General features: G+C 41.3%; 1 protein-coding gene across 3 annotated transcripts in view; it reads right to left on the bottom strand.

The window, feature by feature from the left end:
* Positions 1–5,647: 5,647 nt before the first annotated feature.
* MBOAT2 (membrane bound glycerophospholipid O-acyltransferase 2) overlaps positions 5,648–23,268 on the bottom strand; it is a 116,177-nt gene continuing 98,556 nt past the window's right edge. For 2 of the 3 annotated variants that reach the window (XM_022554196.3, XM_022554197.3), the window contains exons 8-13: positions 21,780–21,972; positions 21,304–21,407; positions 18,614–18,678; positions 17,184–17,316; positions 14,407–14,558; positions 5,649–11,808 (exon numbers count right to left, since the gene is read on the bottom strand). In XM_022554196.3, the coding sequence (XP_022409904.1) occupies positions 11,583–11,808; positions 14,407–14,558; positions 17,184–17,316; positions 18,614–18,678; positions 21,304–21,407; positions 21,780–21,972 (873 nt within the window). In that variant the 3' untranslated portion in view covers positions 5,649–11,582. Of the gene's footprint in view, positions 11,809–14,406; positions 14,559–17,183; positions 17,317–18,613; positions 18,679–21,303; positions 21,408–21,779; positions 21,973–23,268 lie in introns of all 3 variants that reach the window. The other variant, XM_089923473.1, reaches the window with a different exon arrangement.

The following is a 23,268-nucleotide window of genomic DNA, read 5'->3' as shown; positions in this document are numbered from 1 at the left end:
TTCTAAGGAAAATGGAGATGACTTGGCAAACATAAACATGTTGAAATGCTGTGACTCCAGACATAAACGACACTTCGATGTACTCACTGTGGCAGCATGAAGTTCAAATTGTTTAGCCATTCACACAGGAAGTTGCACCATCATATACTAAACATATCTACTCACATTGTGGTTTATGGGCCCGTATTTCTAATGGAATAAAACGTCAGGAGCACGTGATTATTGGTATAAAATTCCTTAGTTCTTCATTATTAGTCAGTCTCTCCCCGAGCAAACTGATTCAGAAAGCCAGGTGACAGTCATCTGGGCTGTTTCCTTATATTGGATCTATCTTGAATCATTCCATTATCCACTTTTCTGTTCTCGATGAAAGTTTATAAGAGTTTTAAATGGTTTTATTTGTATATGGCCTAATGTGCCCCTGAAAGAAAATTACTTCCAGGAAAATACTATGCACCAGTATAAAGGGGGAGGAGCAGATGTGACTTATTCTCTTCTTGCTTCAAATTCATTTATAAATGAACCAGACAACTGATTTTCTCTTTTTATGGGTTGGAGTAGGGTTCAATGAACATGTGGTTTATTTAACCTGCATATTAACTACATCCTTCATTTCTCTCTGTTCTTCTTGCTATTGCCCCTCTAAGTAAACTTAATAGGTGAAATAAGGGAAACGAGGTACGAAATGTAAGTGAAAAATGAAGGTTACAAAATTGTTTTGCAAATACGCACGTTTATCTAGCAACAGGAAAAAAGACTAGAAATAACCCCAGAATATTAAAATCGGTTATCAGTGACAGAATGATGGGTGTTTCTTTGACTTATTTGAATACATTTACGAGCTACGATGTGCCTAATATAAAGGGGGGGGGATAATCAGTTCGTATGGGTGTGGAGGAACCGATGAAATAATTCCTAATCTGAAGGTCTGGATAGAAAATATTTAACCTTGCCTACAAAACACCTTCGGTCTTAGTGTCAAGGTTTTTATTTTTGGCCATACTGAAGATTTTCTAAAATTAATCAAATTCCACAAAACCTTGTTGCTTTGTGTGAAGGGCAATTTATTAGTATCAAGTAGTGTAGGTTGCTTCAGTTTAGCAAATGCATAACGATGACTGATTTTCTAAATGATTCTGTTTATACCCATACCTGAGACGTACGTGGTCCTCGTGCCTTAAATGTGGCCTCAAGGACTTAAGCATCTTAGTTTGTGTCTCTACCACGCAATGTGGAGACTTTGGGAATCTATTCCTACATCAACCACAAGTTGATGGTAATGAGGGTCCTTGGAAATGGAGGTCCTGCAGCTAAAGGAATTAGTTTATGAGTCTGGGGTAAATATCAGATAATTATGAATTTGCATATCGTTCTGCATTCATCGCTCTACTTCCTTCTTTGGTTGTGCAACTCTGAGCAAATATATATTATATATTAACAATTACAGCACTGTGTGGTGAGCGTAAGGTACATATGAGAATAGAGAACCTGCGACGGGAAGGTTCAGGAAGAGCTGCCTAGAGAAAAGCATCTGTGTGACGCTTAGCACTCATCTTAGTACCTGGCATATAGCACAAGCTCACTGAACATTTCTGGCTGTGACAATCAGGCTGCATCCCAGTGATGAAGCAGGAGCTAGCTGGAGGGGAGAGGTGGGGAGGATGTGGTGTAGATGGTAATTCTGGGTAAAAGGAGCAGCAGGTAGGAGTCAAGGGAGAGAGACGGGAGGAAGTATGATTACCCAGCGTGGCTTGAGCATAAGCTGCCTCAGTCTGTTCAGACGCTGTAACAAAGTACCAGAGACGGCGCAGCTTCTGAGCAGCGGAAACTTATCCCTCACAGTTCTGGAGGCTTGTAGTTGGAGAGCAAAGTGCCAGCATGGTCAAATTCTGGTGAGAGACCTCTTCCAGGGTGCAGACTGCAAAACGTTTAGCTGTATCTTCACATGGTAGAAGGGACAAGGGAGCTCTCAGGGGTCTTTTTCATTTTTTTTTAAATAACTTTATTTATTTTATTTATTTATTTTTGGCTGTGTTGGGTCTTTGTTGCGGTGCGCAGGCTTCTTACTGCGGTGGCGTCTCTCGTTGCAGAGCATGGGCTCTAGGCACGTGGGCTTCAGTAGTTGTGGCTCGTGGGCTCAGTAGTTGTGGCTCGTGGGCTCTAGAGTGCAGGCTCAGTAGTTGTGGTGCTCGGGCTTAGCTGCTCCATGGCATGTGGGATCTTCCCGGACCAGGGCTCGAACCCGTCCATGTCCCCTGCATTGGCAAGCTGATTCTTAACCACTGCGCCAGCAGGGAAGCCCTCAGGGGTCTTTTTTAAATTGAATTTTATTTTTGATTGAAGTAGAGTTGATTTACAATGTTGTGTTAGTTTCAGGTATACAGCAAAGTGATATATAGATATATATCTATATATATTCTTTTTCAGATCGTTTTGGAGTCTTTTATAAGGGCACTAAATCCCACTCATGAGGGCCTCCCCTCATGACCTATCACACCCACAAAACCCCACCTCCAAATACCATCACCTCGGAGTTAGGATTTCAACATGAATTTTAGGGGGACAGATTCAATCTACGGCAGCATGTGTGTACTGGCAGGGGTGTAAATCAGGAGAGAGAAGCATGATGAAGGGTAAGCAGGGCTTAGATCATGGAAAGTTTTTTTCCACCATACTTAAGAGTTTGAATTTATCACAAAGGCTTTGGTTAACAGTTTCATTTTTGAAGCAGGAAAATAAAAACCCAATTTGTTGACTTTAGAGAGATGACTTGAGGCTGCATGTCACAGAATGACATGCCTGGAGGATGCAGGACCAGTTGGGAGGTCCCTGCCATGAACTAGGTGAGAAATGGGGAGGGAAGGCCGGTGAGATGGAGTCAGTTGTCTGGGAGACGGGACACACGGCGGCTGGCGACATGTGCTGGTGGGTAAGGAAGAAAGAGTGAGAAGAGTGAGGGTGATGCACAGGCTCCTGACTTGGGTAACGAGGGAAACATTCCGGACATTTCATGGCATGAGCACTACGAGAGGAATCTCACATTTTGCACGGTTTGGGATGTTCTGAGTTTGCTTGTGATTTCCGGGTTCAGATATTTAGCTGGAGCTGGTGGCGGGGGGCAGTTAGGAGACGGAGGTCAGTGTTGAAGGTAGGGCCAGCACAGAGGACCTATGAGAACAGACAAGTGTGTGAACTGGGGCCAGGACGAGGGGTCTCGGCTGACTTAGATCATCCAGAGGCAGGAAGGAGGAGGAGCGAGGAAGGACAGTTTCACAGACACTGAGAAAAGCATCTTAAGAAGAGAGTGGGCAACATAGCCAAATGCTGCAGAGATCGAGTGACGCCAAGATGGAAATCTAAGTACCACATTCAGCAACAGGCAAAAAATGACCCTTGCAGAGCGTAGGAGACAATCGAGGAAGCGGGCGCTGCGCTGACTGCTCTTTTCAGAAGATTTATAGTAAAGGTTCAGGACCGTAGGATGGACTTCAGTACTTGCGAATTTCTTCTTTAGCCTCTTCTTGAGGCTGATGATTCGTGCATTAAAAAAGCGTGGAGAGAGAAACAGGAACTCAGCTTTCCGTGGGACTGGCGGCCCCCCTGCAGGGCCTCCTCTTCTCACGGGGCCCTGGGTCTCCGGGTGCCGGGCAGCCAACTTCCCCACTGACGGCTGTAAGCAGCTGGCGGCTAAGCTCAGATCCTAGGCCTGTTTTTATAAGGCTGTGCTCACGCTCACCCTGCAAAAGGGATGGCAACCGGTGAGCGGCATCCGTCTCCTGGGCACAGTGCGTCCAGCTCTGCCCTGGCTGGCGGATCCGGACCTGCCCTTCTGCTGGCGGGAGTCTCAGGCTGTGCTAGCGGACACCATGGGTATCACTTGGGATGATGTGACAAAAAAAGAAGACACAAGCACAAAACAAAGCGTACCTGAAAAATAAAAATCCATCGTAATAGAAAGGGTTTTACCAGTAAAGGGAAATGCCATCTTTTAATGACATTAAGAATGTGAGCTGACATCTGATTCCAGCAACCAGCAGACTGAGCCATCTTGCTATAAACACCTAGAAAACTATAGTAAACAGAGCACAAAATTATTTTTTAAATCACATAGCTAAGCTTATAAGAAAGGTGATTAAATGAAAAGCTTACCAAAAAAGGCTCACATTGATGCAGTTGTGACTTCTAAGGAGGGAGGGGGAAGGCAAAGGTTGGGGCAGGTATATGGCCTCATGTGCAACGTTCTTTCTATGAAAAAAAAGACAAACTTTAAACCTAACGTGGCAAAGCAGAAAGAGCTGTTCGATCTGAGCGGTGGGCACTGGAGTCTGTTTTATTGCTCTGTACTGAACCATACGCTTGAAAGAGTTTGTAAAGTCTCATGTAAACGCTATAAAATCGTTGACATATGCTTTTCTTTCTTCCTCTGATTAACTCACCTCCCACCTCTTTGCCGGCGCAGCAAAACGCTTTCTCACAAACCCAAGTGCCAACTCCTCTGTGCAGCTACCCGAGCCTCTTCCTGAGCTCCCCACCCCTCTAATTGCTCCAAGACCCTTGTACTTGCCTCTAATAAAGCACTTACCATATTATATGGTGACTATTAGCTCCTCAAAGGCAAGAGCCGTGATTTGTTCTTTAGTTACCCAGCACGTTTGGTTGGAAGTCATTTAATGACTTTCGTAAAATATGAAACACCTTACAATGTTGATCTATGTACAACAGGAGTCCTGTTATCTCCTGGCCTCCTGGCCTTCCTTACCGTGGAGCTAATCACGTTCCCTTCGCCGTCACGCCTGTCAGGACAAGCACATGGAAGTGCTGTGCTGGCAGGCGGCTCCTGGGTCCGTGCTTCTCCCGGTCGTGGCTCACTATCACGAATCTCAAAACGGGGTCATTTAAATCTGCCATCAAGTCTAAGGCCTTCCAGTGAGAAAGCACCACAACTGGACTTGCTCATACGTGTTCATCTAGCATCTTTGTACAACAGTACAAGTTAATAGAGGACGTTTTCCCCACGGCTGTTCACGACAGCATCTAGAAGAGCCTGGAAGTGCACCCCAAAGTTCCCTTAAGCCTGTAATCATGGTACAGAAACCGAGCGGTTGTCCCACTGCTCTGCTTCTCAAAAGCAAAGACCAGATCCATATACAAGGCCAGGGAGAGTGCCAACAGCAGAACTGGGAAAGCCAGTCAGCATCCTCTTCACTTTATAAGTCTGGTTTTTTTTTTTTTTGGTTTTTTTGTTTTTTTTGCGGTACGCGGGTCTCTCACCGTTGTGGCCTCTCCCGTTGCGGAGCACAGGCTCCGGACGCGCAGGCTCAGTGGCCATGGCTCACGGGCCCAGCCGCTCTGCGGCATGTGGGATCCTCCCGGACCGGGGCACACACCCGTGTCCCCTGCATCGGCAGGCGGACTCTCAACCACTGCGCCACCAGGGAAGCCCTGTAAGTCTGTTTTAAGAGAGAATACAAGATACTATATACTAACCTAAGGTTCTTTTAATTGCCTCCCAAAATGTTTATGACATGACAATAGTTTCTTTTAAATAATTTTTAACCAGTTAAAAAGTCAATGACTCCTGAGAGTATTACTATTGAACTAAAGAATCCTTCAATGCAAAAAGACCACTGCTTCTCAAGACAGGCCTGATATTCAGTTCTAGAGATGGAATTTAAAGCCTCTGAAATCAGCAAACACACACATATATTTTTAAACTACTGTTTAATCAGTTTTAAAGACACACAAATTAGAAAAAAAACATTTATATGTTCAGTTAAAAACATCTTTAAAACCCAGCAATAAGCCACCAGTGCAGCTCTGAGGACACACAGACTAGAAACAAGCGGTTATGAAATTATCACATCACAGTGTAACTGACATAGTGGTAATTTTAATTTACCATACAACAGGAACTACTTTATGGATCTGTCGAAAAATAACACATCTTTAAAAAAATATTTTGGAATCATAAAAACAAAAAGCACAGACACCACGTTCTATTCTCCCCCAGCGAAGGCAAATGAAGGGCTGTGAATACTGGCTGCTGGAGCTCGGGCCCCCCTCGTGTTGGGGTAACAGTGTCCAACTACTCCTACGCAGAGATCAAGATGCAAGCTTTAAAGGAAGGCAGGAAGGAAATCCCACGTTTTCACTCTGCATGGAGGAGGGTTTCTCTTGTTCCGCCGGAATTATTTTCACTCTCATTCCTACTGCTTTCCATCGTGCCCCTTGGGGCTTGGGGAGGCAGGTGCGGACGAGTGACAGAAGACGGAGCATGTGTGCTGGTTTGATTCCTCTCTCCTGCGATTAAAAAGTCAGGGGCAAACGTACTTTGTTGACGAATCCGTAGATACAGAACCAAAAATACTTAACATCGGAAAAGAAGCATATTTGAAAGGTCTGTCCAACTCTTTACACGTGTTTGCCCTTTAATAGGAAAAACAAAGAGGAATATTGACAAATCAGCTTCTCAAAGTTAACCCAAAATAGAGACTGGGCAGGGTACAGTCACTTACGACTCCAGTAAAAGGCAGCCAGTCACTTTTTCCGTTTCAAACACGGTATTAAGAAAATGGTTAGTCCTTCTACTGATGTTGCCCTGTAACTTCTGGTTTTTCATTACATTTCCATTTCTTTTTATAGTAGCAAAACTTGATAAAATGTGACTGGAGAGATGGCTGTCATCACTGAGGAAGTTAGACAGGGGTTTTGCATGGATCTTTATACTCTTATCTATAGATCATACAGTCCTGGGGTTTCTTTTGTTTTGTTTTGTTGCTTTATAAAAGGTGTACTGAAAGAAGACAGTTATCATCGGCTTTAAAGGCAAGACAAATTAGTTGGCATAAAAATGTGTCTTTAGGCTCGATTTCAGAAAGTCTCCCCGATCGATGACCTCTAGAAGCTTGTCAGTTCTTTACTGGGGTTTGCATAACGTTTAAAAACCTATTAAAATAAATATTATTTGAAAACATATATAAAACTTTATTAAGCAGCCCACCAAGTAAAATGTAATTGGCTGCATCCTCTGTACAAGAGCTCAGAAAGCAGCTTAGTTGTTGATTCTAAGAGCAGTCCTACAAAATGCCAACATGGAAAATTTCCTTTAAAATTGTCTTCTGTAATGAGTCACTATAAATAGATTTGACTAAGTGGTGCTGCAGGAAAACACAGTAGAGACCCCCTGCATCCTAACAGACCCTCTGCATCCTAGTCTTTCAAATCCATATTTCAGAGTGAAATTTCTTTTTTTAAAGCAAATCTTTTTCTTCAGCATAAGGAGTGTGCACTGATACAAACACACTTTTACAAGGAAGGGCTGTAGAAAGCAGAACTTTCAGCATCTAATTTAAGTGTCTAAACGATCAGCTACTCGTTAAACGTACCCTGGGTTACCTGTAGTTTTTATAAAGTCCTGGAGGGCAGTTAAGATTACATTTCACAGTGTTACTTAGAATTCTGCACCTCTGGTAAATATGATGTATTCAGTGTCAGCCAGGATGGACTATTAATGGCTGAAAAAAACTCTACGAAATACTGGTTCATATCTAAACCTCTGGACAAATGCTTCGCTGACACAGCAATAATAGGCACCATTCTGAAACAATTATTCTCTCAAGTAATTTTTTCTTTCGACTAAAATGCAGAACTCTTCAAATCAATAAACTGATAATTTTGGACAATTTAAAATAAGGAAACAAAAAAGCACAAATGTCCAGAGGTGTTCATGAACTTACAAATGAAAATTTACAAGGTATACATTTTAAATAGGAAAGATTTTTGTCCCAAGTGTAATCTAGTCCTCGAATAAAAGTACAAATTTTATAATTATTTTAATGTCAACATTTTAAAGTAATTTTTTCTGTAGTTTAAAATAAGGTATAACTAAATTAAATATTCTTTAAATATCTTTGAATGAAATAATATTTGAGAAGTTATATGGTGGTAAACCCTGTCCAGTAAAATTGATAATTCATATAACATAGTTTTTAGCATATATATTCCTCAGTTGTACACAGCACAAACAGAAACCAAAAAAGCAGAGAAATCAAAAAGAGAAAATATTTTCCTTCAGTGGAGACCATTTCGTTATGAAAGATTCATTTCAAGGGCTGTATTCAGTAGAAATGGTATGCTGCACGCCTTCTGATTGCCTCAAAAAACGTGAAAAGTCAGGGCTTTTAGCTCAAGTAGTAAAAATAAGTGACCATGAAGATAATCTTGATGGTGAATCTGCCCCGGTTCGTGACTCTTACAGATCTTGCTAATGGTTTCCATTCATTACAAACACAACTGGTCACAAACTCTTGGAACTAACCCTTTGGGCTTATTAAGGAACTTTCGGCCGGAGGACAGGTCACTCGTCCAAGTCACAAGGCTCACTAATGACTGAGCCAGATGAATACCCAGGTCTCCTCCCAGGACAATTAGTGCTTCAATGTGGGTTACCTCTACTTTTTAAAACCATTCTTTTTACTGAAAAATTTTTCTCAAAACTGGTATCTGTGGAAATCCTGTATGTGAACGTCACACATGGTTGGAATCAGTAACAAAAATGCTTTTTAAGCAAAAGTATGGTGGAGGCATAAGTGGTGGCTGGACATTTTGGAAGCCAAATAAACCTTCTCTATTATGCTGGGTATTTTAGAAGCTAAGTAAATTTCTTCAATTACCCTGAGTTCCAATTATAAATGCTTATTTTAGAAACCAAGAATAAGCGGGTTGTAAAATGGTGACAGCTGAGATACATCAAAATAAATTAACTGCTATTGTTTCAAAAAAATAAAATTGTGGGAAAAATAAGTATTTTGTCCATTTTTTTCCCTGAGTAGTATAATAATAACCAAAAATATTGATATAAATATGATGCTGACTGATCATCTCTGGAGTGGTTTCATGGCAACTGAAGAGTGGAGAAATAATATAAATATGCACTGAATCCTATTCTGTTGATTAAAAAAGAAGCAAGCACATATTACAATGAATCCCTTTAAGTTTAACATAGTAGAGATATACCAGTCTTCAATTCTTCTATTATAATTAGAAGTAAAGTATTAATCCTTACAACACTCCAAGTAGATATATTCAGTTTATAGAGCACAAAAAGTCTCTTCTTGAGGAGGAAGGTCAAGATGAGAATGAGAATTATTTCTTTAGTTTTTCTCCTAGATTGTATACCTGTGATTATAATTTCTCCAAAATTAAATAAAAGCTATTCAAAACCCATTTCACACAAAAAACAAAAAACCTAGATAATCCAGGGGGATGGAAATCAGTCAAATTGTATATATAAGGTATTATCTTCAAAGTAACTGGAAAATTCATCAATCATCTTGCTTTCTAGATGGCAGTGCTACGATTACCTTCATTGAGCAAAAAACAGATAACAGTGATATTAGGTTTATAGGCTGAGAAATAAAAAATAGTCAGGTAATAGAACTAAATCATGATTATTTGTTAATGGCTAGGTAGGCTGAACAAAAAGAAAGTTTTTAACGCACTTTCTTATTTTCACTTATGACATGCCTAGACTTGTCTTTTAACCTCTAAATTTGTCTACTTTTTCTTAATAGTGATCAGATTCTCTGCAGCATTAATTAAATGGAGGAGACGTTGTGGGGGTCAGATACTTTCCATGATTATTCTTTTCTAGTCTCTCACATCCCACAGTTTGCTTAAATTCAATGCATGGGAAAACAGAAAATTTATTTAGCAAACCATCTTTTCCCAGGAGGTAACAGGGCATGGCTAACATCATCAGGTGGAGAAAAAAAAAAATTACCTTTAGAAAAATAAAAACATTTCATATAAACAAAGAGGAGGCTATTTCTAAAGTTCTGGGAAGGTACACTGATATTTTTGCTAATTAGACCTCAAAAGTTCCAAGTACATTTGCTTTTCCTTTCGTCTTTAATTGAAATACTACACAGCTTAAGCCAGAGAGTTGTTCTGTCCTTAACTTCATTTGCAAATTTATTAATGACAAAAAAAAAGAGAGACTCATCATAGATAGACAATCTGCATTTCACTTAAAAGTTTAAGGCAAAAAAGAAAATAAATTCCACAAAAGATGGGTCACAGGAAAGTGAACTCAGAAGGCCCTGCCCATCCTTCTCCCTTTCCGCCGTGATCCATCATCTCCGGCCGTGGCCCTGACGCCAGGCTGGCATCACACCCCACTCCTCTGCTTTCAGCTACTGCAGCATCACAAGACTGTGGGGTTAAAGGAGACACCCAGCAATTCAGGTGAAATTAATTACGGTGAAACCAGCCCATAAGATAAAAGCACATTTTTCTACTTAAATAATCTGAAACTCATTAACAAGAGTTAGTGGCAAAACTTTTATGTGAGAAGTTAAGAGTCTGGAAACTAATTTATATTATTCTCTACAGAGGTGGTTCAGACCCAATGACTTTAAGTTTTCATTTTCCTAAAACTTTCCCAAATACGAATTAAATTGTCAAGGATAAAAAAGTGATTAGCTAGAGAGTAATTTCACTCAGTGATTTTTCTCTTTCAAAACCTTCAAGCAATCTCCCACTATTATTTTCACAATCCTTTTATCATTCTATATAATTTATGCTTTATACATTTCTTTTAAAAGTCAACGTAATAAAAAGTTATTAAACTTTTATGTCTTACAGAATCACAAAGAACTCAGATAAATAGGGATGAAGAGCACACTTCTGCAGAGCATCGGTCACCTGCCCTGCACACCTGTGTGCGCTGGTCACAGCTGCCACTGGCTCAGGCTCCGGCCCCCGCAGTGCTTTCTTCATTCACGTCTTCCTTCTTTCCTTTGTCATCTTCTCTCTCTCTCCCTTGTTTTTTTTTGGGTTTTTTTGGTTTTTTTTTTAAGAAAAATAGCTTAAAATATCACATTACCAACCTTTAATTATGTTTAAGAAATCCTTCCTTGAAGGGCTCTCTGCCTGACACAGGGTAATTAAACTCTCCAGGAAACTGGCATCCATCACTTTACAGTTTCACAACATACTGTGGTCATTTGAGATACTTTAAGAAAACCCTTCAAATACTGAGATGTTTATTGCATTTTAAAGTATCCACAGTCTTAAATATCCTGTTCAAATTCCTCCGGAATCCCTGTGCAGCACACAGCATCTAATGTTGAAAGAGTGTTCTCACGATACTACACTTGAAAATACCATTTAGGAAACAATATTTTAGGAAATAGACAGTTTAAGGCAAGACATTCATTTGGAAAAGTTAATTTTTCTCAATCATCTAGATTGACACAATTATTTTTCCATCTCTTCAGTGCCTTGGGATACACAACATACATTCAGCAGCAGGGCACACTTATGACCCTATGGACATATGCTGAGGTCCTGAGTGCCCATTGAAATAATGGAAACATTTTTGATAAGGCATGGCCCACAGGGACATGGCATGGGAGGGGTCTTTCACTCCATTTTCAAGCTGGTATACAGGGCATTCCCTACCTAAAACTGTCCGATTTCCCCCCACGTGATCTCTTTCCCAACAGACACAAACCCCTTGAAAGGTGCTAAGATTGGTTTCTGTTAACAGACAAAAAATAACCATCAGAGTGCTTTCCCCATCATTGCTTTAATGATGAATGTCTAGAGGCTAGTTCTTGATTCTGATTGCAAACATTGTTTGTTGTGGAAAAACTATTCTGTCCCAAAGAATTTCCTCTTTCATCAAACTTTTTGGATCGTGACAGCTGAACGTTTTCATGTGTATTCTTTCCTCTTTGAGTTTTTTTCACCGGTAACAACAATAATACTAAGATACCAGCAGAGTGAAGGCTGTAATACCAGGAGCTAAAAAAAAAAAAAGGAAAACTTTACTTTATTAAATTCTGATAATTAACAAGACTTAATTTGACATTTGTCAAAATGTCACAAGCCCCACCTAGGATGTGTATATTTACTACACTATTCTTTCTTTTTTTAATTTATTTATTTTTGGCTGCACTGGGTCTTCGTTGCTGCACGTGGGCTTTCTCCAGTTGTGTCGACGGGCTTCTCGTTGCGGGGGCTTCTCTTGTTGTGGAGCACGGGCTCTAGGCGTGCGGGCTTCAGCAGCTGTGGCGTGTGGGCTCAGTAGTTGTGGCTTGCGGGCTCTAGAGAGCAGGCTCAGTAGTTGTGGTGCACGGGCTTAGGTGTTCCGTGGCATGTGAGATCTACCCGGACCAGGGCTCGAACCCGTGTACCCTGCATTGGCAGGTGGATTCCCAACCACTGCGCCACCAGGGAAGCCCTACACTATTCTTTTACCCATCCCCCTTAGATGAAACTCTAACCATGTATGCCAGTGGGTATTTATAAAGCACTCATACTAGATATCATATTGCATTCCTTTGTAAAGGTCATAAGGCCAGGACTAAGTAGAACAAAAACAAAAATGTACTTATTAATAGCTGCAGAGATCTGAAAAAAACCTCTCAAATCCATAGAATCAAATATTGAGCAAAGTATGGAGGTAGTAAAGGGACAGTAATAGCCTTGCCTGCTATTTACTGTCCCTAATTAAGTTACAAATATTCCAATGATGTGAGTAATAGATAAGCAATATTGCTTCTTGATGGTTACAAAATAAAGGTCACAAAATAAAGGTCACATTATTAAAGATATTATTAGAAGTATCATGCCTCAAATTAAATATAAACCAAATGTGACCTCCTGGTTCTATAGCTGTAAGTGCCTGTGCCTGTGAACAAAGTACGTGAGACAGAAAATCCAACCAATAGCTCAGTCACATTTAGACATATGTAATAATTCTGTTCAAAAGGACACTGTAGTAGGAGTTACTTATGTCTTCCTGTATGATTATTATGACTCTGTGCTGTCATTCTAAATGCTAGGGTAATGGAAAATAGTTTTTGATCTCAAAGATACCACTATCTACTATGGGGGGAATGGAATTTGGTGGGGGAGGGAGAGAAGATAAACAGATAAACAAAATATGGAATTCAAAACAATAATTTCTGGGGCTTCCCTGGTGGTGCAGTGGTTGGGAGTCCGCCTGCCGATGCAGGGGACACGGGTTCGTGTCCCGGTCCGGGAGGATCCCACATGCCGCGGAGCGGCTGGGCCCGTGAGCCATGGCCGCTGAGCCTGCGCGTCCGGAGCCTGTGCTCCGCAACGGGAGAGGCCACAACAGTGAGAGGCCCGCGTACCGCCAAAAAAAACACAACAAAAACAATAATTTCTATCATGTAGAGATGAAAAAGTACCAATGAAATATAAAAGAGTGAAAAGGGAACCAATAAATGAAATGCAAGTAATTTATTATCTTTTGACTGAAGAAATGAAGAGAATTAATAATTTGTTATAAAGAACAAGCTATGCTGTTTTTTAACTGCTTCATCATATTCATTATTGTTCATCTTTTTTAAGTTTTCCTTTCCTTTGGGAGTTAGCAGTCTTATAGCTGAACTCATGTTCCACGGACTTTACCAACCGTTACTGGTGACTGTCAGAGGATATATTTTACTTCCGTCCCTAAAATATCCCTAGTGACTTTTAAGCCTCCGCTTTAACAAATAAACTCTTAAACCTTGGCTCTCGAGCAGGGGTGAGCAAACTACGGCTTGTGGGCCAAAGCTAGTCTGAAGTCTCTCTCTTTTTTTAATTGAGATATAACTGACATATAACATTATTAGTTTCAGATGTACAACATAATGATTCGATATATGTATATATCGTGAAATGACCACCACAATCATCTAGTTCACATCCAAGTGTAGGAAGAAGAGCTCTACTGCCCAGTGTAACCTTTGAGATCTGAAGCAAGGGTTACCCAGCTGATACTCCTCGCTGTAAATCACACTCTCATCTGAGGTCTGAGTGGCGTTAATCATTCCATAAATAAACTTGTGACTGCTTGGTTTAAGATTTTAAAGTAACTGACAATGCAGTTAACTGCAGAAAACAAGCTAGGGTACTATTTTTCTATTCTACCCAAGAGCAAGAAGCTCTCTTTTAAAAATAAATTAAAATGAAAAATAAATAAAATAAAATAAAATGATACAAAGGAACTTATTCACAAAACAGAAATAGACTCACATACACAGAAAACAAACCTATGGTTACCTCAGGAGAAAGGGTGGGAGAGGGATAAATTAGGAGCTTGGGATTAAAATATATACACTACTATGTATAAAATAGGTAAACAACAAAGACCTACTGTATAGCACAGAGTACTCAGTATCTTGTAATAATCTACAATGGAAAAGAATCTAAAAAAGAATATACACACACACACACACACACACACACACATACATACATACATATGTAAATAACCGAATCACTTTGCTACACACCTGAAACTAACACAACATTGTAAATCAACTATATTTCAATTAAAAATTTTTTTTAAATTTCCGATGGCATATTTTTAAGAGTAACACTTACCTGTAAAACATGAATGATGGTTTTATAGAAAGAAGAACGAATGGCACAACTGTGTAACTTATTGCTATCTGAGTTGCTATCCATGTTATGACATCATACAATAATTTAAGTTGGGGAGGTTCGATGAAATGATGCCTAAAGTTATTTCTCACCTGAAATAAACAAAAATATTTACCTTTAACATTGCTTATAAAATTACACTGACTATATCAACTGTTTCAAGGATGTGGAATAAGCGAAACTCCCGTACGTTGCTGGTGGGCATCTAAAATGATACTGTTACTATGGGAAAAGCTGGATCTGGTTCAGAAAAAACTAATACACGTATGTATAAAAAATACAGAGAGTGCATGGGGAAGCACGTGAGGAAAATGTGTGAATCTGGGTAAAGGGCGTGCGTATAGGAGTTCTTGGCAATTTTTCTGTAGATTTGAAGTGGTATTAAAATTAAAAGTTCCCCCCCGGGAGTTAAAAATTACACTTCCTAGAGCTCCTTAAATCATATTTTGTAAACTATAGTACAGGCACACCTCATTTTATCGTGCTTCACTTTATCATGCTTCGCAGATACTGCCGATTTTACAAACTGAAGGTGTGTGGCAGCCCTGTGTCGAGCGAGTCTACTGGAGCCATTCTTCCAACAGCATTTGCTCACTTCTTGACTCTGTGTCACATTTTGGTAATTCTTGTAATACTTCAAACATTTTCATTATTATTATATTTGTAATGGTGTTGTGTGATCAACGACCTCTGATGTTATTACTGTGACTTGCTGAAGGCTTAGGTGATGGTTAGCATTTTTTAGCAATAACGTATTTTTTAATTAAGGTATGTATACTTAGACATAATGTTATTGCACCCTTAGACTACACAATAGTGTAAACATAACTTTTATGTGAACTGGGAAACCAGAAAAATTCGTGTGACTCCCTTTACTGCAATATTCACTTTATTGCCGTGGTCTGGAACCGAATCTGCAATGTAAATAAGGTTCACTCCGTGATCAGTTTTTCTACTACAATGAAAGGAGACATCCTTCCTCTTCTTTAACCTCTGCATTTGTGAAAGACAGCTATTATACACTGAGCTTAGGTCAAAGAGCGCTTATTAAAATGAATGGCAATTACACACATCATTCATTAGGGGAAATTGGGAAGGGCTTCTCAGGAAAAAAGTGCTTTCTAATAACCACTATTTTAATACTTTTTAGCTTCTAAAACAGTCAAAACATTTCAATTTTGAAATGTGCAAACTTAACCAAACACTATTTTTTTTCTCTTGTGTCCCCGCTTTTTTCACCTAATATTGTTATAGGTGAAACGTGGCCCTGCTCTGAGATGCCACGCGAGTTCTTCAGAGGGGATGCAGTCTGAGGTTAGTGGCTCTTCCACACACAGACCAGCACTCTTACTGGCAGGATGCTACCCAGGTTTCCTGCCTTGCTGAAGGCGGCAAAAGCTACCTGCACTCTCTCCCCTTCTGTCCACCGGGGCAAATCCATTTCCCAAGGCATGGCTCTCAGCATCCCATCTCCACTCTCACCCACCTTCCCTGACTCCCTGATGTGGGACAGAATGAGGATTAGGCTCTTCCCCAGTTTGCTGTTCAAGTTCTTCTATTATTGGCCTCTTCCTCTCTCTCCAGCCCCACCCCGCCCCTGCCCTCTTCCTTTCCAGAATCATCCACCCTTTAGACATACATGAAGGCTCTGCTTCAACCAGATTTGCTCGTCATTCCCACATACACCACACACTTCCTAACGTGGTTTTGCTAATGTCATTTCTACACCTAGAAAGGCATTTTCTTCCCCCATTACGCTTCAGTCACTACTGAAATAACTCATCATTCAAAGCCCAAATCCAAGCACACTTTCCTACTGGGGCCACCTCTAGTCAACCCAACCAAAAAGGATTTCCTTCCCTCTAAACACCTATGGTACTTACTATCCATAAAAGCGATGGAATCTATCATATATGCCTTGTGGTATATGTACCCACACACCCCCCCCCCACATACAGACAGATACCTACACACATACATACATACACCTTATGCCCCTAGACTACAAACCACAGAAGAATAGCCTTTAGTTAACACTTCTTGACATTTGCCTCATATGTCTCCAAGGTGCCTTAAAACTGAATACAGTAAACACCTGCTAGTTTGTTAAATGAGGCCACCTCACGTGTAAGTGACGTAAGAAGCTTGTTCAAACACTGTTGGTCACGTCACTTTCCTCCGATTGACTTCCAAGGACTTACACTAAACTGCCCCCCTTCTTTCCCATGCCACCAACCTAATTCCTCAACTGTTTCCCAGATAATACACTAGGTCTCAAATACCCTACAGACCTGCGGCCTGCTTCGCGCTGGTGTCCGCCATGGGGAATGGCCCGTCCACGTTATCTAGGCCTGGCCACGGTCCCCTCTTCATCTAAAAGAGGACTCAAAGGCTGTAGTTTTCAGGAAACATCTCTAAAATAAACCTACTCGTCTGGTCATCTCTATTTCACCCAGTTTTCAGCAATCCTTCCGAAGATTCTGTGACAACGAGGAACATGGTGTGGAGGCCTCTGTGGGCCAGGCCTTCCTCTCAGATGAGCCGAGCGCGCAGCCCACGAGGCACACTCAACACACATGCCAGGCGCACCTCCCAGCCAGCTTGCAGCACTGACCCGGCCAGAGGAGCAAGGCTGCCCGGTGGGTAAGAGGCTCACTGGGCCTTTGACACCAGGTCACGTGACCAGCACTGCAGGATGAGAAGGAACTCATACTCACAGCTCGCGCTGCCAGCGTCATCACCACTCCCGTGAGAAAAGTCAGGTAATAGCCCGGGTACACCCCATGCCAAATGGCAGAGAGGATGAACGTCTGGATGGTTGGACTCGAGGAGGTGCGCTCATAACACACCCTGGAAACCATGGAAAACATGAGTGATTAGAACTTATCAAGTCCACAACGATCACTCTTGTTCCTGGTCAGGAGCTAGGAAAATGGAGGCTATGGCTATTAGGGATCAGATTAATGAAAAGAAATTTCATTTCCATCTTTTCACTGGTACACGTAATGGCCAAAATGATCATTTCTAGTGTTTGGGAGTCCATACTATGTACAGAAGAACTTTAACAAATATAAAAGTTATTTTTATTTTACATTATTTTATTATTTTCTTTAGTAACATTTAGAACTTTCAACTGATCTAACAATAGTCTTCTGGGAAGTAGGCTGTGCTCAGTGTAAAGTTTTCCTGTCACAGGTAGAGAACTCAGATGAAAATAAGATTTTCCTAAGGTATCAAATTTAAAATATAACAACAAAAAATAACACAACAGGTTAGCTCGGAAAGTCTGCACCCATTGGGGAGACTGCAAGGCACCATGAAGCAATGATAATGTGTTTTGGATATTTCAAGAAGTAAAGGGATTGAACTTGTCATGAATAAAGGACATGACAAAAGAAGGCTTCTTTACACAGAACGGTGCTTAGAGCCCTCCCATCACAGGAGCAGTCTTTTATGAAATAAACTCAAGATCGGGCAGTGTGTCCCATCAAGAACAAGGAGAAAGGACCACTGGGAGCTTCTGCGCGGTGTCCTAACTCCGTCTTTTGTAATCGGTCCTCTGCCTTCCCCGTGTGCACGTGACAAGCCCTCATAATTCTCAGCACAGGCGCCTCTTTGCCCCTCATTCTCGCACGCTTCCCACTCACTCTCTCACCATCCTCACGACAGGGGGCAGCACATGGAGATGACTGCCGAGTTTGTACCAAGATGGTGACCTGCCACTGCAGAGGCTGGGTCTCTGCATCCTGTGCCCAACATATAAAGGTCTGTTGTCCTGAAGTATTTTAAAACTGTAAGCATTGTGCAAAATCTAGGGCATACGTACGGTGGCTGTGTAGGCATTTTTGTTTGGCCAAATCTCCCATGAATGAGGGACATACTGGTGATCTCAAACCTTGGTGGGCACCTCTCAAGGCAGGCTACGAGGTCAGTGGTGGCTACATTCATGACTCACGTCTAAATAGTTCTCTGACCTGGTAGCACCCTGCTTAACTCTGTTTCCCGGTTAACACAAGGTCACAGCGTTAATTTAATTTAGTTAAGAATGTGAACCCAGTGAAGCTCAGCCTCAAGAACTAGAGGTCAAAAAAAAAAAAAAAAAAAAGAGGCCAACGCTCAGCTGATGACGGTTCTTGAGGGAGCTTACCTTTTGAGCCAAAGAGCTGTCTGAATATTCCAGTTATCAAGAAACATCTTGAAACTTGTTGACATCTGAAAAACAAAGGAACTTTCTTCTTTGGCCGACAAAATAATGAAGCTTTAAAGGTAAGTAACATCTTACTGTGCTAAGAGTACATTACTTGACAATGATGGTAGTGTACGATCTCTTTCCTTAACACCGTTTTTTCTAATAGAGTAACATCATTCTATAAAAGGAGTTACTGGAGGGAACATCTGTGCGGTAAATGGATTCTCACCATTTTCTCCTGTGTGTTAACACTTACAGGGGTTGTCATGGAATTATCCCAAAGACACTCCTGATGGAGCAGGTGAGTGACCTTTCAGTGGCCGTTCACTGGGGGCCGGACTGGGCGCCCCATCAGGTGCAGCCTCACTTCCTTCAGTGCCTCCCTCCCCGGCTACTAGGAGTCTTGGCCTCCCAGGACCTGCTTCCCCTGGAGGAGTGGTCTGCACATCTTCCTACCTTTCCAGTGCCTCACTCAAGCTTCCCCCGCTAATGCCACCCTCCGATCTCAGAGGGAAGCTCTGGTCTCCTGGCCGCTACTCCTTCCCTGTGTAACCATCCCTCCTTGGCTCTGCACTTCTCACCACTTTAGATTCTCTGGTCCGTTATTTACGGCTCTCATCAAAATCTGAGGATGAAAACTTCTTAAGAGGCAAAATTCTTACTCTTTTATGAATAAGGCACATATATACATATAGGATATAAAGAGATATACAATATATCTGTGATATTAAAATTTCATGGGGCCTGATTAGGAAAAAAAAAAGTCTCAAAAGCTCCTTAGTTGGCAATAATGAACAAAACGTTAAAACACGGCCATATATTCATCACCCAATTTCCACAATTATCCATTTTCGCCTGTCCTTCCCCGTTTTATTACTGACACCGTTAAGAGTATTTCAAAGCAAATACCAGACATCTTATTTCACCTGTAAATAGTTCAGAATTTATGTCCAATAAATAGGGACCTTTAAAAAAAAACTATGATCAGGGACTTCCCTGGGGGTCCAGTGGTTGAGACTCCGCGCTCCCACCACGCAGGGGGCTCAGGATCAATCCCCGGTCAGGGAGCTGGATCCCATGTGCCGCAACTAAGAGTTCGCATGCCGCAACTAAGGAGCCCACAGGCCGCGACTAACACTGGCCCAGCCAAATAAATAAATATTTTTTAAAAAAAGAATAAGAATAATTTTAAAAAATAATGTTACCAAAATAAAATTAAAAAATAAATTAAAAAAAAAAAACTATGACCAGATCTAACCAAATTAACAATAATTCTTTAATATCATCCAATATCCATTTTGTATTCAAATACCCCTGACGGTTTAAAAACATGGTTTTCCAGTTGGTGGGGTCAGTCAGGATCCAAACATATGGCACGTCTGGCTGATGTCTCTTTTAATGTGTAACAGCCCCTCCCTGCCCCCCACTTTTCCCATGCCATGCATTTGTGCGGGAACTCGGGTCACTGGTCCTGTGGCACTCCCCGCTTCTGGCCCTGGTGTCTAACTTACTTCTCTATCTTCTGGGTCCCTTCTAACAGCAGAAGGATCTAGAGCCCTGATCAGGCCTGTATTTCCTGTGGTCCCACAACTGCAGGTGCCAAGGTCCAGCAGGGGGTCCAGCTGCTCCGCTCACTATTCGTTCCCGGTCAGCCTCTCACCCAAAGTTCTGGTAACTTCTCCCATCGGGAACAGCCCCTTACACAGGCTTGCAGAGCAATGCCTGCTCTTGGTTTTCCTCTCTTCTCTCCAGCTACCCCCTCCCGCATGCCTTCCTTTGCCTGGCCTGTAAGATGGGGGCTCCTTTGGGGGCTCTCGTCTCTTCCCACCCCCTCAGTGTCCCTCATGACTACTCTCGTGGTTCCTCCCAAAACCTGAAGTGTGATAGTTCCCAAATTACAATCTCAGCCCATGCCTCAGCATTCACTGGCCTGCTGGACCACTCGGGTAAGTCTGACATTTGAACAGACCACCTTTCCCTTCAAACCTGAGCCTTCTCCTTGCTCCTTACCCCAGTGAAAGGTACCACGGTGAACACAGCGGTCTAAACCAGACCTCTGGGCATGATTCATAACTCGTTCTCTCTTGCTGATTCCAGTGTATCACCAAGTTCTGCTGAGTCTCTTAAACGGTGTCCAGTGTGTTTATGTCTTTCCAGCCCCACTGCCACTACCCTGGTTGAGGTCACCATAATGCTGGACCTACACAGCACCCTCCTAAAAGGTCACTGTCTCAGGAGGGTGACGCCTTCTGCCTGACATAGCCCCACCCTCCTAACACACACACACACACACACACACACACACACACACACACACACACACACTCAATCACCTCACTAGTCTAAGCTGGCCTCCTATCTTAGAAACGCCCTATACCTCTCTGATCACAGCCAATCTTTCTGTATCCCTGGAACCCCCACTAGATTAAAGTTCCAGGAGGGCCCAGATTGTACTGATCTTATTCACCGGCTCCCCAGGGCCTGGGGCACATGGTTGACGACCAATAAATATTGGCTGATTGAAAGAATGAGTATTATTATTACAAATCTTTCAGTACCACTCTTGGGACATCACATCATAACCTATGAAGGCAAATTATACTACTTAAAGTGTCATATGGTAACCAACTTCTTAATGATTTACTAACCTCTATTTGCTGAATTCTCAGATTGGAAATTAAGTCCCAACGAGCTGCTCCATTTTTGTCATATCCTCTGAATCCAAAGCCTGCCGCGTTATTGATAGCATCAGCTGTAATACACAAAGGAAAGGAAACTATTACAAACCTATGTAACAAACTACTATGTTCTCCCAGAAGATGTACGTTATCATATACTATCATCTTTAATTCTTAAACAGTCAAAGTAGATTCATTCTCATTTTTATATGATATTATAATAAAATGGGCCTTGATCCAGTTTTTAGGCTCTCCTAACAGTTTTTAGGATCTATCCTTATATGTAGGACATGAACTGTAAGGTTTGCTTCTCCTGAATAGATGACCCTAGTTTTTCTCATTGGTCTTGAACTATATATTCTCAAGAGGGTACTCTCCCAGCTATCACCAGGGTAAGATTTATACTTCCACACATTGACACGAAGGTTTATTCACGTGTCACTTACCTAACGTCCATGCAAAATAGTATTTCGGTCTGGCAGCCAAAAGAGAGACGTATAGATAGATAACCTTGGTCGGCCATGAAGCTGTAGCTTGAAAATGCTCATCAATGTTATACTCCACAGGTAATGTCTTAGAGACGGTCAAGTGAAATAACAAGGAAAGTCCGCAGACTAAGAGCTTCTGAATAACTGCCATCTGAAAGCAAGACAAGACTTCATAAACTTAATCGATACGTATTTACGTATTATTGCCACATAACTCCTCCTGAAGGCAGTATTAACCCTGTAACCCCATCCAAAATCCTGAACTCAGGCGTGCTCAGCATTTAAAGCCGCCACTGTCTCAGTATGAACACATGAAGCCTTATGTCTAATGACTGCCTCTAGGTTATGGCTCAAATCACACTAGAAACCCCAATGTGTATTTTCAGGACTTTCAGTAAACTTAGAAAAACTAAAAGCAAACACAGGTGTAGAGGGTGACTACGTAAAAATGTTAACATTAATAAGTTTTGGTAGTGGATTTTACGTGACTACACACACACACACACACACACACACACACACATACGTGGCTTATTTTTTCCATTGTGCTTTTTCCCTACTTTCCAAATTCTAGGTATTTCATGGAAAACTATTTTTACAATAAACAACTTTCACGTTTCTTTAAACCTGAAAGTTCTTTAAAGCAATTTTGTTCAAATGATAAAACCAAAAGAGCCACACCCGAGAAAACAAAAAGATCTGCATAAAGATTCTGATGGAAAGAAAGGGATAATCTTTATTCTGGTAAGGTTCAATTACCTTGAAAAACACCAACTCATGGTGTTTTTATGTTTTCAGTAGGCTAGACTATTTCAATCTGATTCAATATAAAGGAGATTATACAGGCTACAGAGGTAAAGAAACAGAGGAAAGAAAAGGCTGGATCCAGATGAAGGAATGTAGCAAAATACTTGGATTTAGTGTCCTGCACAGTAATCAAATAATATTCCAATTAACTAATATTAAATTATTAATTTAATTAATAACTAATATTAAATTAAATAATATTCCAATTAACTACAGTTATTTGCAGATGAACACCCATAGTTAACACTTTCTGTAACGGGGCCAAAAAGAAAGGCTCAAAGGCGAGAGTCAGAGCACATGCCTGATTCCTGCACTTTCGAAAAATCTTTATTTATTGTCAGGAGGCGCTGGAAGGTCAAGGGCTCTTCGCTGCAACTGCTCTTATTCTCATTTTCCTGGTCGTCTTTCAAAGCTTCCTCCAGTAAAGTGAGGCTACCTTTTCTTCACTCCTACCTCCAAAATATCTAACCTACACATCTGAATTTGCAACAGGTAATTAGGGAAAAATTATAATTATAAACGAAGTGAGATGAACCGAATGACCTCATATGTGAACCTAAAACTCGGATACAGCACTTGAGTAACATAATGAGAAGTACTGTGGCCATTAGACTGTACACACTAGTTTCCAGGTCTCAGT

This window comes from Delphinapterus leucas, chromosome 13, assembly GCF_059928025.1.
Source record: "Delphinapterus leucas isolate spDelLeu-1000000601 "Yukka" chromosome 13, BTC_Dleu_Yukka2, whole genome shotgun sequence".
In the NCBI taxonomy this organism is placed as follows: Eukaryota; Metazoa; Chordata; class Mammalia; order Artiodactyla; family Monodontidae; genus Delphinapterus; species Delphinapterus leucas.
Note: the sequence above shows the minus strand (reverse complement) of the source record. Positions and strands in the feature narration are given on the sequence as shown.